Below are 17,693 nucleotides of genomic sequence, written 5' to 3'. Positions count from 1 at the left end.
TTTTTATTTTCTTTATTATAAAAAAGCACACCAGAGGTATTTTTCAATGTAAGTGTTTTAATGTATAAAGTCAGCGTATATTAAAACATTTTTTAAACTTTATCTGCATTTAGAAAGTTAGCACATGTTTGTACATGCTGGTTCATGCTTTCTACTGCTAAACAAAAAAAAAAAAAAGAAAAATAATAACAGTACATTAGACATTAGTAGAACGGTACATATGTTCCTACTGAGCTCATGTACTTGAAACAACACTGAATATTTTACTGTGTATTAATTGTTTACTAAGGAGACCGTAATTGTCCCCAGTGCAGAATTGTGCTTTTACTTGTCATTGTTGACTGGATGATTTCCAGTCAAGGAATGAAATTCACTGTTCTAATTTATCAGCATGCTACAATGTAAGCACTACAACTACATGCCTACCACATTGTTAAATAACAAAACAAAACAAACAAAAAAACAATATAAAATTCAAAAAACAAATTATAAGCATTCACATTAAATAAAATGATACGATTTGCATAAGAATGCGTTGGCTATCTTGTGTTTTAAATTATGTTGTGCCCGACTTATTCCGATGGAAAAGCTGAAGTAATGTGTTTCGGTAGGTTTTGACGAGAAAAAAATACATGACAGGATCCAAAACTCCACTGATGCAAGTAAGAGAGGAAGTGATGCGATTGCAAAGTACAAATGAAGCCATGTCACCTCTGCGAAACAGACTATCAATGTAGATAAAGCGGCTAATATGGTATGGCATGAAAGCCACAAGGAAGTTCACAAGGATCAGTACAATCAGCCTGGTGGCCTTCCGCCGCATGAATCTTTGCTCCTGGTGCACCCTGCTCCACAGCCTATGCAGGATCAGAATGTAGGAAACTGTGATGGTGACCAGCGGGATCGAAAAGGCTACGGCGGCGGACACCAGTGCTCGGGGGGACGTCTTCTCGCGGTAAAGCTGTCTGCAAACGGTCCTGCTGGAGTTTGAGTCGTATACCTGCGTGGTTTGTTGGGACAGCAGCAACGGCATCGTGGCCACGATGAGACAGAGCCACAGGATGGCACTGCCAACGCTGGCGTACAGAGGCTTCCGCAACTTCACAGATCTCACCGGCAAAACCAGGGCAATGAAGCGGTCAAGGCTGATGAAAGCCATGAAATAGAGGCTGCAGTACATGTTGAGGTAAAACAGGTATCCCAGCACGCGGCAGAGGATTTCGCCGAGTGGCCAGTTGTTGTCCGTGAGGTGATAGACGACACGCATGGGAAGCATCGCCAAATAAGAGATATCTGCCACTGCCAGGTTCTTCAGAAAGACCTTCGCGGGTGTATTATTCTTGTCTCGGACAAATACCCACAGAGCAAGGATGTTGCCCGGTACAGCGAGGATGAAAACCACAATGTAAAAGGCGGCAAATAGGACATTCTCCTGGCGAGAGCCTACTGCGTACCTTTCGATCCTTTCCTCATCACTGCTGTTGATGAACGTCATTGATCGGGACGTGGCTCTTGGAATATAGCTGAAAAAAATAAAAATTCTACGCAATAAAATGTGCCAATTTCTGTAGAGTACCTTGTATATGTGAATCTACATGTGGTTTGTGCTGTATATCTACCTGCCTGTGAGCTTTTCTAAGTGTATGAAGTCTCTGTGGATGATGGTTGGGTATCTGCATCATTTGAAACAGGAGACTGTGGTTTCCTGAGTGACAAGGGGAAGTGGATGTCACACTTATAAATATGTAAATTATGTTACAGAGATCTAAATAATGCTTAATCCCCCCCACCCCCAATTTGTATTTAAAAAATTAAAATAAAAAAAAACAGTTACTGATGCATTTCCCCATAAAAATTAGAGTAACTGCCAAAATGTATAAATCATACCATCTACTGCATTAAAAAGTAGTACATGGTATGATTTGAAGCTCACATCCTTTTTTCATTTCATTTTATGTAACCATTAACAGTGGCCTGTAAATCAGTCAACATTTCCCCTTATCTTTGCCTTACAAGTACATGCAAGCATCATACACTGGCAAGTTTGTTTTAGTGTTTGCTCAACTCAAAAAAAGAAAGAAAAGAAAAGTTAAGGACACATGTTGATTGAAACCCAGCCAATCTAGCAGACCAAGGAATACTGAAGAAACTATGTATCTACCATGACCACATTTAAAAACACCACATAAACTAAATGCAGAATTAGTTAATTTTGCCTCATAGTCATTGTTTGATTTGAAATACAAATGTGATTAGTACAGAGGAAAACAATCAATTTGACACAACTATGCCGATGCTTTTGTATTGTATTTGAGAGAGAGAGAGAGAGAGAGAGAGAGAATTGCATTTTAAGATGAAAACCAAAATGACTACTCAATGATTGTCCTTACAAAATCAAAGGGTGTATGCAGAAATTTTATTCAAGTTGCAGTATCTGAGTGTACATTTCTTCAATTTTTACAGAATATTTGAAGATATAACATGAAGTCTGTTTGCTTACATGTATTTGTACCTATTTATTGTAGCCTACATTATTACGTTTGGTGCAGATACATGCACTAACAACCCATTTGTATTTTAGGGTATGAGGCAGAACTGTTGCCCAGGGCCGGTTCTAGCCTGCTATATTAAGGTGGGCCGGTAGAAATAATAGGTGGGCAACTTGGGCATAGTGGAGTCACTAGGGTTGGTGTCACCCAGTGCGGTCGACGGGGGGGCTAATAGCACTAATTAAATCAACCGGCAGTACACTGCATCAGATTTTTTATTTTTTATTTTTAACTTTTGATTGGGTGGGCAAGACGCACGTTTGGGTGGGCTGAGCCCACTCCTGCCCATAGCCACTGCCGGCTGTGGTTGCTACGTTGTTTTTGCTGGGGTTGTTTGTTAAAGATACACAATGGTTCCCCCAGCTGTGTAAGAGGGAAACTAGGCAAATGCTATAATATGAGCTGACCATGAAGTTTAGTCAAATAAACCTTAAACCATCTACACAATAACTTTTAATGTTAAAGTTTTTTTTTTCCTTTGGCATAGAAATAACATTATATTCTTCCACAGCCTTCAATGGCAAGCCGACATAATGTAATCTAATGTTGAACGATGAGTTGCTATGTGTTGATGAACATAGACACTCCCGAGGACCTCCATGATACGTATTATAAATACTTAATCTTTGTCAGTTCTCAGAGAACTGGTTATTTACAACACCAGACTTGCCACTCATATTCTCATGGACCTTCAGTTTATGCACAGGCTCACCGTTATATGCTGGTGGAAAGGAAGGTAGCGAGAGAATCGTGGGTTTTGTCTGTTTGTAGAAGCAGACCGCAACTAAACGGATGGAATTCAGAACTGTGGCGACAATCATCAGGAATCCTGTGGGAGAGAACACATTTAGGAAATATAAGAACATCTATCATTTAATACAGTGGTAGCCAACCTGGTTTTCATTTCAACCCTAATTTGGCATAGCTGACTTTACAAAAACCCCTTATCCATTGCACAAGGCAGTTCAGGAACCATCCATACCCAGAACTATCCAGAACCCTGGTAGTTCTGGAATGCGTTCCTGTTTTATTCCTGTTGCTGTTTTAATTATCGGCTCAATGCTGATCTTTAGTTGAAGGAGGTGTGCTTTGCTAGGGTTAGTGTGAAAACCTACAGGATGGTAAATCTCCAGGAACAGGGTTGGTTACCACTGGTTTAATGTCATAAAAGCCTGTGCAAACCATGTGGAACCCTGGAGTCATGTCTTTATGGTGTGGTTTTATTATTATGTAATTGCTGAACTTTGTGTTTTTTTTTTTCTAATGAGAGCAACACTAAGGAGGCTATGTCACAGCATGCAGGCAACCTGGCTTGAAACCAAATGGTTGCATATGATTATGTCTTTAGTTTGGCTGGACTGTAGATTATGTCACACCTGGACTTTGTGTTTTGGTTTAGCAGCTGAGTGATAAAACATTGGCTCATAGGTAGCCTACTGTAGGTCTGTTTTTATACTACAGAAGTTGAATTGGGTAAAGTTAATAAAGAACCCAGTTGTGGAATTATATACACTCACCGGCCACTTCTTTAGGTCATTAGGTTAAACAGCAAACTGCACCCGTTAACGCAAATATCTAATCAGCCAATCACGTGGCAGAAACTCAATGCATTTAGGCATGTAGACATGGTCAAGACGATCTGCTGAAGTTCAAACCAATCATCAGAATGGGGAAGAAAGTTGATTTAAGTGACTTTTAACGTGGCATGGTTGTTGGTGCCAGACAGGCTGGTCTGAGTATTTCAGAAACTGCTGATCTACTGGGATTTTCACGCACAACCATCTCTAGGATTTACAGAGAATGGTCCGAAAAAGAGAAAATATCCAGTGAGTGGCAGTTCTCTGGGCGTAAATGCCTTGTTGACGGCAGAGGTCAGAGAAGAATGGCCAGACTGGTTTGAGCTGATAGAAAGGCAACAGTAACTCAAATAACCACTCGTTACAACCGAGGTATGCAGAAGAGCATCTCTGAACGCAGAACACGTCGAAACCTTGAAGCGGATGGACTACAGCAGCAGAAGACCACACCGGGTGCCACTCCTGTCACCTAATGAAGTGGCCGGTGAGTGTATATTTATGTTTGCATTGTTGTTGAATGTAATGGCTGAAATACCCACCCCTTCATTTCTGTATTTGTTTCTGGATGATCAGGTTGAATTAATAAAAGTTATTTATTAATTTTATAAAAGATTACTACTGGTCTAGTATCAAATGCGGTGAAGGTGAAAAATGAATTATTCTCAGACAATAATCTAGAAATGCATTCATAACATTTTTGATGGTCTGTGTTTTTCTGTACATTTGATCCTTAGTTATTTGAATTGGTTGACGAAATTCAGAGTAACCATATATGCAGAATTTCAACACCCCGTATTTTCTTCAGTACCTCCTTTCAATCCGCACTGCCTGAAGAAATGCCTGAATACCATCACCCATAGCTGTTTTTCTTTTATTCTGACATTGCAAAATTATTATCTTGAATATTCGTGAGAGCTTATCTTGATATACAAAACTGCTCTGCAGTTACATCTAAGCATTTTAATTAAGAGTAAAACATTTTGCGCTTTGCTCGGTTCTGTATGCACTGACTGAATGCTTTTATCTCTTACCACAATAAATGGTGATTGGTGCTAAGTCATCAAAGCGATAGCTGTTCGTGAACATCGCACCCAGACAAAGAACTGCCACAGGGAAAACCGTGAAGGTGTAGAGGATATATTGCGAAAAGATGAAGCTTTCAAAAACAAACCTGTGAATGGAAAAATATAATCATTATGTCAATGCTTACAGTAGGGTATGTCAAGAGCTGTTTTCCCAAAATAAATTGTGCACAGATCCTTGCATATAACCTCCTGAGACCCGGCAGAAAAGTGTACTTTCTTTTTTTGGCATAAAACCAATGTCTTAGATGATAAAACATGTTGCAGTGAAAATATTTTAAACATTATTTATTTTACATTTATTGAGTAGTGTACAGGAGGTTTCAGCGTAGTAGAATATCTTGAGATTAAGACCAGAGGCTCATGTCTCTTACCGGGGATGAAAATTAATTGCTGGGTCTTAGGAGGATAATAAACATTGTTTAAGTCACAATTTTGCAGCAGTGTAGGCTATTGAAACTAACAAATAGTAATAATAATAGGAATAATAATAATAATAATAATGATAATAACAACAAAAATAACTACAACAGTAGTAATAACCTCATGCATGACAAAGTGAGTGGTGTGACCGTTACTCAAGTCTCTTTCCTGATTCTTTAAAAAGTCTTGAAAGCTCACCAGAGAAGCATCCCCAAAAGCAGCACTGTGAGAACTATTGCACTGACGAGTGGGTCCGGGAGGCCCACCCTGTACTTCAGAGCCACGCCCACATTTATCAGGGCCTCTATGAAAGTCCAGGATGCAAAGAGAGCCAGTCCATTTTGAGTCTGGCAGGGAAAATACAATCTTTGTTACCGGAAGAATTTGCTTTGAGTAGAGGATTCACCTCACAAGCATGACTGGGTCATTTATGATCTGAGCTCTGTTATTAGTGGTCCATGGACCCATATTGTTCAGGAGACTTACTGTATCAGTGTAGTGGCAGCGTAGATGATATGTATATTAATGTTCCCATCCTTATATAAGTGGTTCATCAGATTGGTTGTTATCATTACATAATTATGTTAAATAAATGGTAGTGATAACAGACAGTGACGGAGTAACATGAGCAACTGTAATAATTATTCAAAATAATTATGCATTCCACATTCATTTATCTGTACATTCATCTGACAAATAGATATGCCCCAGAAAAGAAAGGAAGCAACTACAGATACTACTCAAATAATCTGTTCCAATATTGGCATCATAGTAATTTAAATAGAAATTTAAACATTTTTGTATTAGTGGGATTATTTACCATGAACCGAATGTACCATCTTTCATTTGGGCAGTTGATTGTAAGCCAAGTGTTATGTCGATGAAGGTTGCGATAAGAAACAAACAGCATATAATAGCTGCAGATTGGGACAAGCATTTTCACACCAATGGCTACTGAAATGTATCTGTTAACACACAACAAAATTAATTATTTTAGTAGCACAGTCCATTACCACAACATGAAAATCGAGACTATGCCAGTCAATGTCCTGCATGGAACATTGCTTTGGTATATCTTTATCTTTATTCACTAAATTCAAAACACAATACATGTTACATATGCTAACTATTGTATATGGCTAAAATACAATTTTAGGAGTTTCATTTGCATATTTCATCAATACACAATACTACTGTACTTCAAATACATATTTTAAACAGGTTTCAAACTATATAATATGAAGCAATATTATAGCATGTCACACATTTGTTAATAGGTGGAAAAAGTAATCCACTTACTGTCTATCCCAGAGGAACAGCCAGCAAATCCTTAAAGTATTGATAAAAATCCAAATCAAATAATTAGATGGAGGATGGATTTCAGGGTTGCAGCAAATTGGACCAAATATGTTCCTATAAATAAAGGGTTGCAAAGAACAGATCTCTTCATAGACTCTAAAATTGAAAGTTACGTTTTTGATATTTACCAATTTTGCTGTGAATCTAACTTTCAATGTAGACTTTAAGGCAGTGCAACTTTTTTCAAAGCACATAATCTTGCATGTTTTGGTTCAACAGTAATTCAGAAAGGAATTCCTTAAATCTATTGCTTTTTACCTTGACTGATGCATCCTCTATAATAATAACCAGTTTAAAAAATCCAATTATATTCAATGAAAGTTCACTTCAATTCTATTTGTATAGCACTTTTTACACATAGCACTGTCACAAAGCAGCTTTACAGAAATCCTGGTGTGAACCCCCCAATAGCAGGCCTAGGGTGATTGTGGGAAGGGAAAGACTCATTGGCTGGTAAGAGGAAGAAACCTTGAGCATATCATCTGCCGCTGACTGGCACCAGTTAATTGGAAAATGCAGAATACAAGATGCATGTAAAATGACCAGAAAAAATGACAGCGTTTGTCTGTGACAAATGTAACCAAAGCCAGGCAAAGATGACTCTATTCATAAAAATACAGGAATGTAAATGTCGTTTGCCTATCTTGTGAAAACTGCAGTAAATCCAGATAAGCTGACATTTCTGGACCCTTACCTTCGGATGACCGTAGAGAAGGCATACACAAGCCACCCAGCTGTCCACACATTCAATATAATCCAGGTTGAACCAACCCAGCCATCCAGAGAGACTTCAATGGGGAATGTTTTTAAAACATTCTGTGTGGTTGTCTGAAACAAACCTAGGACAGTAATGGAGGTGAAAGGGGGCATAATATTAGACTTAGATTTTTAGATTTATATTTTTCACATTAAGGCTATATGGTAAATGTTTGTCCTGTTCTGAATAGTGTAGTGAAGATGCTGTGGCACCAGAGTGGGACAAAATAAAGTATTCAAATACAGTGATTTATATGAATTTATTCAATAAAGTGTCTTCCAATTATTCACACACTTTGAAAGCAGACAAACAGCACTAAGTTGCCCTATAACCTGAATGCTGAGTGCATGTCCTGCTCACTCTTTTCATCTCCAGAGGTAGTTTCAGGACATCTCTCTCACTGCATTGTCCAGAAACCAGATCCATTTGATGCTTTTCATATAAAGTACTGGTTGGATTTGACCTACTTTCATGTATGAATTAGTTTAGTGTGTTCCAATATTTCCCCAGTGGCCTTGAAATGGACAGCTCGGTTCACAACATACTTCACATTTTTTAAGCCATCTCACCGCTGCAAAAATATTTCCACAAGAATAAAAGTTCTTAACTGGAAACATTGGCAGAGAGAGAGAGTACAGCATGCCACCATCCAGGTATCAATACTCTTTTAGCAATGAAGGACAGTATTTCTGTTAAGTATGCCTTTACAGTGTTAGTGAATCAGAATGAAGTTGATAAATTAAGACAGAAATATTTATTTTAGTAAGTCATATCTTAAAAAGTACATTTTTAACTGCAATATAGCTTTTATGTATCTATATGTTTTTTAATGAGGAATGGTAGTTTTACTAAAGTAAGGCAAGGCAAGTTTAGTTGTATAGAACCACACAAAGGGAATTCAAAGTGCTTCACATAGATACAGAATACGCTCCTGCATGTTAAGCACACTCAATTTTATACACATATCAATGTACATGCAGGACCTGCAAAAATACCTGTATAGAGGCAAATGCACCCCTTGATCAAATTATTTACAAGAAGATTAATAATTTAAAATATGAATGAAAAAACAGAAATGATGCACATCAACCCATATGATCTGATTATCTTTTTTAAACATGGAAAGCTTCCTCTGGAGCCTGAGGGATAAGGTAGAGCTGTATTTACCAGCAAAGACGCCCTGATGTCCTGCCGCTGCCTTCACAAACATTTCTGTGAGTCCCAAGCTGAGAACAGCCAGGAGAATGCAGACTGCGTGCACAGCCACTGGACTCCCCTCCATCTTTATCCAGTCATACGCGGTGATCAAGCAAAGATCACATTACTTTTATATACACTTATCTATCAGACTTTAGACTCTGGTTACTGTCCACATTCCATCATGTTCTTCTTTTTCTTTTTCTTTTTTTTCATGAATCAAAGGAAAATATTCATTAAATTGAGTCCACAAAGAATGTTTGTGAAATTAATCTGAGGAACAATGAATCATAAAAATATATTTTGGACTGATATGGACAGATTTCTTTTGTATAATTGTAGCTTATTACAAATGAAATGCTGTGCAAGTTAATCAAACCTTGTTGGTAATTACAGAAAAGAGACATTTGCTTTGATTAGCTCAACCACATATGCAAAATCCATGCTGAAATCAGAAATCGTCTCACAGGGCTACTAGTGAGGAGCACTATACAATTAAAAGGTATTAATTTTTTAAAATCCATTTTAATAACAGAATCATGAAAAATATTTAAATATGAGGTAAAGGTAACATAATCATGATTTAGACCCATCTATCACAATTTTTTCCATTATTATTTTTATTATAATTATTATTATTATTATTAATAATAATAATAATAATAATAATAATAATAATAATAATAATCACTCAAAATCAGTTAAGTAAATATTTTTTTCTGTTTTCCAGCCATGTCCATCGGTGACATCATCACTGCTGTGTTTCTGTCCTGGTAGAATGGTTTCTTGTGGTGCTTCCATATCACCAAGGCAAGTCGAATTGCAAACAAGGTACAGGCCACCGACAACAACGCCGCTGCAAAAAACAACACTTTGATTACCTGATGTATAAATCCCTCATCCTCCCTATGCCTACCTTTAGCAGAGTACACCCACCAGATCTTTATTGCATGGCTTTGGCTGCCTGTCACACATTTCAAAGGTCGACGCTACATAGTTAATGGTTTGTTTAGCTTACTGCGGGCCATGTGTTTGCTCACCAGTAAAAATGCCATTGTTACTGGGCAATGCAGCGTCAAAGTTTTTGGATATGTTTCCAGAGAGAGCCAGGATGACCACAGGGTAGACCGTGAGGATGTAACGGACATGGTTATCCAGGATGAAGTTCTCCAAAACAAACCTGGGAGAATTTCAGAAAATTTTGAAATGCTTCAAGTATCAATGATGGAAAGCAAGCAGGTATACTTTGTGTGCTTCTTCGGCATGGTTTGCTCTACGCAACATATCACAACATCAACAGGAAATAGGGGTGTTCTGAAACATTGATGCATCAGTGTATCGCAATGCAAACATCGTGATCCAACAGCATCGATGTGACATTGAATTGCTTAGTATCACAATGAATGATTAATTTACATTGCAAACTTTAGGTAGACTCAGGCACTGAACCTAATAAACACACTTGTTAACTTGGAAGGTTGTACTGTTTGTTTCAGTGCTCTCCTGAGTGTTGTGGGGTGAGGTGAGGGGATATCTGTCAACTCTAATAATCACATTCACATCGCAGCTTATCGCATCATGTCGTGACTCATCTTTAATAATTGTATCCTATCTTTATAAATTAAGAGAAATTGTATCACCTCATTGTTCAGAATACCACTAAGATTGTATCATCATAACGTTTCATCGTCACACTCCTACTGGGAAATAACGATATGCAGCTTTAATCATCAGTCATTCACTATGATCCAGTTTGTTTCTCATTACTTATCTTCTTTGGAAATTACTTCACAAATGCATTGCATTAAGATGCCATTATGTTACATTGGCCAATGCTGCACACCTGTTGTCTATGTCACAAAGAGCCAATCTTTATTCTTCTTTGGAAGAAAGACTTTTAAAAATACAATCTGTTCTTACCAGGCCAGGACCTCTATTAGGAGCAGTGACAGTGACAATGTTGCGGAGTCTGAGCTGGACATTGCTGTTCTGTATGTCAGTACAATAGTTAAGTTAAGCAGTGTAGCTATAGTCGTCCATGTTGCATAAACACCCACTCCATTTTGAACCTGTGACAGAAATTACACAGCAAGCAGCAAATAAAACCGAAACTGAGACCTAACATTAAAAGTAATTTTGAAGTTCCTGAAAGAACAGCGCAACACTGAATCATCAATACTGTTAAACAATGCAGTATATCAATAAAGTAGCATATTACATGCAATACATTTTTTTTCATTCATTGCCATACATTTTGCTTCTCATTCAGAGCCAACTGACTGTATTATGTACATAATGATACATTTCTTTCCTGTCTTGGATGGAATGCAACACCGTAAGTATGATTTACCAATATCCGAATGAGCCAGAGATCAGCTTTGTGATATTTGTTCAGCCATGGCCCATAGACCTTGAGCCCATGACAGGAGAAGAAAATGATCAGGTAATTTGTAAAGGCCATCAATGCTGAGACGACAACTGCTGGTTCCATGAACCTGTGAAATAACAAGGTAAGTTGTGGTATAGAGGGAAAGGTTATTTGTGTTGCACTGTATTACTGATTTTCAGTATCTGAGCAGTGGCTGATATCGCAGTGGATATACCACTTTTGCACACAGGCTGGTGGAGATAAAGGCTCCTACCCCTTAACATAGGTGACATTTACCCTGAAGCATTGGATAGAATGTTGATATTCTAGATTGCCCGATATAGATCTAACAAGAGCTATGAAGAGTAATTGCTGGTTATAGCTTGTAGACACGAGGCACATTCTTGAGGAGTGAAAACTGTTAAAAACAGGTAGACTAAGCAGGGTAATATATAATGCAGTGCAAGTCAAAGATGAAAGATTAGCACCCAATCTCACCCTAAAGACATTCTGATTTGGCAACGGTGCAGTGGTTTGCTGTCATAGATTTATGTCACATTCCATCTTGCTACAGCTAGGTTTCAGTGAGGCTAACATGCTAAGTTATCGGTATCATAGAGATAAAAAGATACTGTCTTTATTAAAATAATCATTACATACTTACTCTCTGTCAAACAGAAATAGCCAGGAGATATTCAAGCTAATATTTATGATCCAGGTCACGTAGAATCCATACGGCAGAATAGCAGGCGTACAGTACATCCATCCATAGGCATTTCTGAGAAACAGCATAATTAGCTTTGCACTGCGTTTACATCACAGAATGTGAATTCAAGAGAACAAAACAACCTTTTCTGATTTTCATGTTTTTAAATATGCGCAACAGAGCAAAGACTTGTGATTGGAGAAATTGTAATGCGGAACCAAGTTCAAGAGTGAAAGTCTGGAGTACTTATTTTAATGTAAACCTGTTCTATTTTATTCCGCTTCCAATTGAAGCTGTTCTTTAACATGATAATTATTGTGCTCCTGAGTTTGCACAGAAATTACACGTGGAGCTCTGGGTTGACTCTACCTTCTGCAGAGGCCAGAAAACAGGAAGATGAGCATGCAGGACAGCCAAGTGTAAATGACACCCCAGATGGAGAAGGTCCATCCTGCAGGTGTGATTTCTGTGTCGTACTTGTAGGATACATTCCCTGTGCTTTGCAAAAAAAGATCTGACGGAGTTTGCACAGGTTAAAAAGAACAAATACAAAAGCACAAATACTTGGTTAGACTTCATGGCCATGCTGTGTAGAAACCCCTTGTTAAAACCCTTCTTAAACATATAGACACACAATTCTAATGTTTCCTTTATTCTTCTGTATATCGTAAAATATTGGACATGATTCACCATTCTTAATTCCAATTCCAGCCAATGCATTGAATGCCACAGCCATGATGAAAACGATGAGTGAAAGGACCATAACAGCAATACGGGCTGGACTGTGACCTCCCACCATAGTGTCCTGAAAGAGTGGAATAAATGTACTTGTCACTGAATTATTCTGAATGTTTTGATTGTACTGTATTGGCCTGATTTACAGGGTCTTTAGCATGTCCAAAACCTTCTACCACACACAAAACCAATAACATGACCAGTGATTGCTCATGGTATTTGTTTTGTACCAATCATTGGCTGTGTTATTTGTTTTGCATGTGCTAAATGGTTTTTTGTGTCCTAAAGGTCTTAATATATCAGGATTTGTATGTTTAAATGAGCACTGTTTCCTCAATCCACCGTTCTGCCCTGCTCTAGGATCATAACATTGGCCTTGGCTTTGCTTGTCTTTCGTTCTTCAGTGATGTAATCACTCCTGCCTGTAATGCTAAACTGGATAACAAAGGGCTCAAACAGGCATTGCAGGTTATATGAAAAAACACATTTTATTTCCATACTGAAAAAAATTAAGGAGAGCAGCAATGTGTGACTTACGGTGACAAAAAGTTGCCGTTGATTTGGATGCTCAAAGTGTTTTACACGTAGATGGAAACATATATAACCCTTTGAGTATAATGCAATTACTGTGATATGGGATAACACATTCTACTGACCAAGTCGGTTGCAAGCCACTTTTGATCTAGCGATCATTATCTTATGAGATCAGTATCTTATATCTAATATCTTGATGCACATCTTCAGACCATTTTCAAGTTTCTAAACTTGCTTACTTTTCCCAAAACAATCTAGGTTTTACATGTACAGTACATGAGTGACTACATCTACAGCAAATGCATGGTAGAAGTCCATATATTGCAGGAGGCAGTTATCCATTCCCACACTGAATCCCAGTGATATAATGAAGTAAAATCTGTACTGTAGCACAAAAAATAAAAAATAAATTAAAAAAACAGACTGTTGTCATTCAAACCAAAAATGTCTATGACGGTACCTTCAGTCTCCCTCCATTACCATAAAACAGAACACATTTATGTAATTTTATGTATTGCAAGCACTTGTATTCATGTAACTGACCCGTAAAGTATTTAGTGTTAAATTAATTGTAGTAAGGTACATTTTGCTCTGATAGTGTGCATTTGACCTTGTTTGGACTCATTTCATCTGTTCCAATTGAAACATTTTTCTGTGCCCCTGTGGGTGCAGAGTGAGGTATATTCATCATACAACAGCAAAAAAAGAAAAGAAAATATCACAAAAAACATAGTAATGGAAAGATACTGCTTTCCTTCATATTTTCATATGTTCTTCCAGGTGAAAGGGATAGCTTTGGAGAGTTTAATCATATAAAGAGATGTCTCACCATGTCCAGATATGTCTTTGATACAGATTCAATGTTGCTTCTGAGTTAAATATCCAGTTAAGCATGCAGGTTTTGGCAGCCCTTACTGTATGTCTGTCTTTCCGCAATGACCGTTTTCCTTCCTATGTTTTCCTGTCCAAGGGCAGAGGCGCAATCATGCTATTTCACAATATTTATGGTCATCTCACATGTGCTTTGCTATCGCCACAGGTCATAAACCAAATGTCACATCCTGACATTTGAGATAAATGAAACACAGGTACTCTCAGTGCTCTCACAGGTAAACACTGAGTTACCAATCAAGAACTGGACTGGTGCATTCTTCTATCATCTGATTCATTTGTCCATTTTTTATTTTTTAAAACTATGATTTCCTTTTATAAACCCCTGCCATCAAAAGCAAAACAATACAAAAACCAGTGTTCACTGGTACATTCTCTTTCATTATCTTTGTGCCAGGATAAAATGAACAGCAGAATATCACATTTTATAGTTTTCAGCCACAAGGTGTCACAACTGCGTAACCTTTCAGCATGGTTCAGCACCGGGCTTTTGTGTTAGTATCCGTTTATTTATTTATTTTTTTTTTTTTTTTTGGGGGGGGGGGTTATCTAAAGTCAAATTTTCTGGAAATTTGGGTGAAAAGGAACAGGCTTGTGATTTAGATGGTCACAATGAAAGTTTATGGACTGAAATACAGTGCCCTTGATATTATCAACTACCATTCTGCTTATGCAGTGATAATTGTGTCTTCCACACTTCTGTCAGTCTGCAGTTTACACAAACTGCTGTGCTAATGGTAAATACACAGCCTGTAATTTAACAAAGCAAACCCCTTACCAAATCCATGTCATGGAGTAATTAAATACTGTACTTGTTTTTATTAACCCCAGTTATATTAAGATATCCGCTGATTAAAATGATTCCACATTAATTAAATCTGCCTCTAGGGTAGAGTGCTAATTTTCTGTTGTACTGTAAATGAACCATATTCATTGTGTGGACTCCAATCATATTGACTTTTATTTTTTTTCACACTACATTTGAACAGACATACTCAGTGGTTAGGCTGAGGGTACATTATGGTGGTAATTATATTGTTTTGATGCAAACATTTAGCAATGAGAGGGTACTGCAGCAAATTCACTGGAGAGAAATGGATGATAAATACTCTAATGTGTAGGGGTTGCTTTATCTCAATGCGCTTGCTGTTGACAGATCATTTTTGCCTTTTATTCAATGGTTCTTCAAACACAGCCCTTCATACAGAGTAGGGTTTTGTTAGAATATTTCTCTTTTTGCATCAGCACTCATATTTTGCCTTCGGATTGTGAGGTATTGTATCAGCATTTTTCTTTCGTTTTGTCTTCTGACAAAATGTCAAGTTTTTAAATGTCATAATAAAATGAACAAATATTTTCCAGAAAGCAACTGTCACAGTCTGTTTTTTTTTGTTTTTTTTTTTTCAGAAATTGGACAGTGGGGCAGTTGTGCCTTTGAGTCAGGTCTCTGTCCCTCTCACCTGTGCAAAGAGCATTGTTCTTGAACCACACACACTTTGATGCAGTAGGCCAGGAGCCAATGTCTGTTTCCCACACTGCAGTCCTCATGGTGCTACGGAACAACTAGCGCTCTACAGAAGAGTGGGGTATCTCTCAGTGAAAACAACTATACCGGTAGCCTGCAGATGCCTGCTGTGTTGATGCAGAACTTAGGAAAACCAGCCAATTTGAACTGACAATGTCCCTGCCAGTACAAAGCCAACTGTGTCTCATTGCTGATAGACTCCCAGTCATAGCTGGCCAATGAACTAGCCTGGCTTCCAACTTGTTGTCCAGGGATAGGGCCCAGCCTCTGCTCAATATGAGAGCCTTTGCCAACTGAACAATACAGGAAACCTTTTTTTTATTATTTAAAAAAATCTTTCTGTGATAGAGATGAGATTACCATACAGGATGGGTTTAGGTATGGCTATTACCTAGTCACAAATTGTGTCTAGCTCTTTAAACTTGTGTTGACTAATATACAAGTAATGACTTATACAGCCATACACTGAGACAAAAGTTCATGCTGTACTCAATTTTAAATAAATGACATTGAGATAATACTATTGGAATATTTAGAATATAATTGTAATATTCATCATACCAATCAAGGCTATCTACAGGCTACCTATCTTTAGTAGCTGTAATTAAGCAATTTGTTCTGTTTCAACATTCTGAGAATATTTACACTGGATGTGAAGTAGGGATGGCATTCAAACACAATATTAACATTTCTTCCCCTTAAGCCATCTTTAGTTGTGATCAAACAATCATGACTTCACAAGATGTTGACTAAAAATGAAGAATGGCACAAATGTTCCTTTGGTGATATGATTCCACAATTAATTAATGGAAGCATTAATAGTGCATCAAGAGATATCAGTATAGTGCAAATTCAAAATTCAGAATTTAGGGTCTCTGGCAGTAGAAAATCAAAGTAGATACTTTAGATGTAGATGAACCCAAATGGAATTATGCATGCTTTAAAGCAAAACGGTTTTCCTATGAAGGCAATAGCTGTCTGACACATTATTAATGTTTGTATCAAAAGAATTTTTAAAGATTTACATTAGATTAATGGATTGTATAAACCAAGAAGTGCTTACAGACACAACAGAGTAATTCAGATTGTACATAAGAAACATAAACATCCAATTTCTATTCATCAAAGTTATTGCTGGAATAGTCTTACAGTTTTTTTGTTATCTCTGCAGAATAGCAAATGCAGTATGATGCCTACAAAATACATTTGGGCCAAAAATTATTCTTTTAGTTGTGACAAATATAATATGTTTGATGGGTTGTTGAACTGTCCACTTTTCTATGATTAATCTCAATGTCTTTTGAAATGTTATCCCCATTAAAACATACTCCATTTGCATTGTTGTCAGCTATATGTTACTATATAACAAACCAGAATTTTTTTCTGCTCTCTTTCTGCATTTATTGAGGGAATTCATTCCCATGCAGTCCTCGTCAGTGAAATAAACACATATGGGTTCCTTGGTTATCATGTTGCTTCTATATACTGTGTGTGTGTGTGTGTGTGAGAGAGAGAATGTGAGAGCTGTATCTTTAAATGCCTCATCCAAAAGCACATTGGCAAGATAAACACATTCAGTTTTTTTCCCCCATTTTGTCTCCTGCGATTGGTGAAAAAAGAACAGCACAGATTATTGTGTTTGATACGTGTTGGCAATTTGGCATGATGTACAAATTGAATCACATAACTGGTGAGAACGAGAAAGTCCCTTTGGACTGCTTCCTGATTGCGATTCTGTTTGTGGTCTGTGCGTACAATGGCAGTGGACTGAAACGGGCATCACAGATAGAGTTAGAGGTAAAATATAGACAATGGTTCCACTTGTGCAGATATTTTTAAAGCGCCAGCAAAAGGTCGAAATACGCGCCTATAACTTTGACTGTATGTAGTGCATAAAACGTCGGAAACCCTTCTCTGCTTTGAATTATTCACTGACAGGAGGCACAGAAGTGGCTGGAGCCTGGAAATGAGTGGGCTTTTCAAAGTGGCA

General features: G+C 37.6%; 3 protein-coding genes across 3 annotated transcripts; all 3 read right to left on the bottom strand.

The window, feature by feature from the left end:
- Positions 1–78: 78 nt before the first annotated feature.
- On the bottom strand, positions 79–1,649 carry LOC118225884 (uracil nucleotide/cysteinyl leukotriene receptor). Its single transcript, XM_035414954.1, has one exon. The coding sequence runs from the start codon at positions 1,493–1,495 to the stop codon at positions 557–559; it is 939 nt and encodes a 312-aa protein (XP_035270845.1). The 5' UTR covers positions 1,496–1,649; the 3' UTR covers positions 79–556.
- A 748-nt stretch (positions 1,650–2,397) lies between these two features.
- Positions 2,398–9,475, bottom strand: LOC118225883. Its single transcript, XM_035414953.1, has 7 exons — positions 8,915–9,475; positions 7,685–7,829; positions 6,931–7,044; positions 6,452–6,596; positions 5,830–5,978; positions 5,158–5,297; positions 2,398–3,378 (listed from the first exon to the last, which is right to left on the bottom strand). Exons 1-7 carry the CDS (start codon positions 9,027–9,029, stop codon positions 3,179–3,181), a joined length of 1,008 nt encoding a protein of 335 aa, XP_035270844.1. The 5' UTR covers positions 9,030–9,475; the 3' UTR covers positions 2,398–3,178.
- A 170-nt stretch (positions 9,476–9,645) lies between these two features.
- On the bottom strand, positions 9,646–14,276 carry LOC118225757. Its single transcript, XM_035414657.1, has 8 exons — positions 14,117–14,276; positions 12,709–12,823; positions 12,388–12,532; positions 11,977–12,090; positions 11,295–11,439; positions 10,865–11,013; positions 9,985–10,124; positions 9,646–9,800 (listed from the first exon to the last, which is right to left on the bottom strand). The coding sequence occupies exons 1-8, from the start codon at positions 14,117–14,119 to the stop codon at positions 9,646–9,648; spliced, it is 966 nt and encodes a 321-aa protein (XP_035270548.1). The 5' UTR covers positions 14,120–14,276.
- Positions 14,277–17,693: the final 3,417 nt, after the last annotated feature.

Source organism: Anguilla anguilla, chromosome 4, assembly GCF_013347855.1.
Source record: "Anguilla anguilla isolate fAngAng1 chromosome 4, fAngAng1.pri, whole genome shotgun sequence".
Lineage (NCBI taxonomy): Eukaryota > Metazoa > Chordata > Actinopteri > Anguilliformes > Anguillidae > Anguilla > Anguilla anguilla.
This window is presented reverse-complemented; position numbering and strand designations above follow the sequence as displayed.

What these genes read in the sequence shown, in the direction of transcription:
- LOC118225884 (XM_035414954.1), bottom strand. Translation starts at nt 1,495, where the DNA reads ATGACGTTCATCAACAGCAGTGATGAGGAAAGGATCGAAAGGTACGCA.
- LOC118225883 (XM_035414953.1), bottom strand. Translation starts at nt 9,029, where the DNA reads ATGGAGGGGAGTCCAGTGGCTGTGCACGCAGTCTGCATTCTCCTGGCT. An exon ending in TTCTCTACGGTCATCCGAAG is followed by an intron (nt 7,045 to 7,684) that starts GTAAGGGTCCAG and finishes CTTTATTTATAG; the next exon opens with GAACATATTTGGTCCAATTT. An exon ending in GATGGTACATTCGGTTCATG is followed by an intron (nt 5,979 to 6,451) that starts GTAAATAATCCC and finishes TTTCCCTGCCAG; the next exon opens with ACTCAAAATGGACTGGCTCT.
- LOC118225757 (XM_035414657.1), bottom strand. An exon ending in CTATTTCTGTTTGACAGAGA is followed by an intron (nt 11,440 to 11,976) that starts GTAAGTATGTAA and finishes GTTATTTCACAG; the next exon opens with GTTCATGGAACCAGCAGTTG. An exon ending in TAACAATGGCATTTTTACTG is followed by an intron (nt 9,801 to 9,984) that starts GTGAGCAAACAC and finishes TGTTTTTTGCAG; the next exon opens with CGGCGTTGTTGTCGGTGGCC.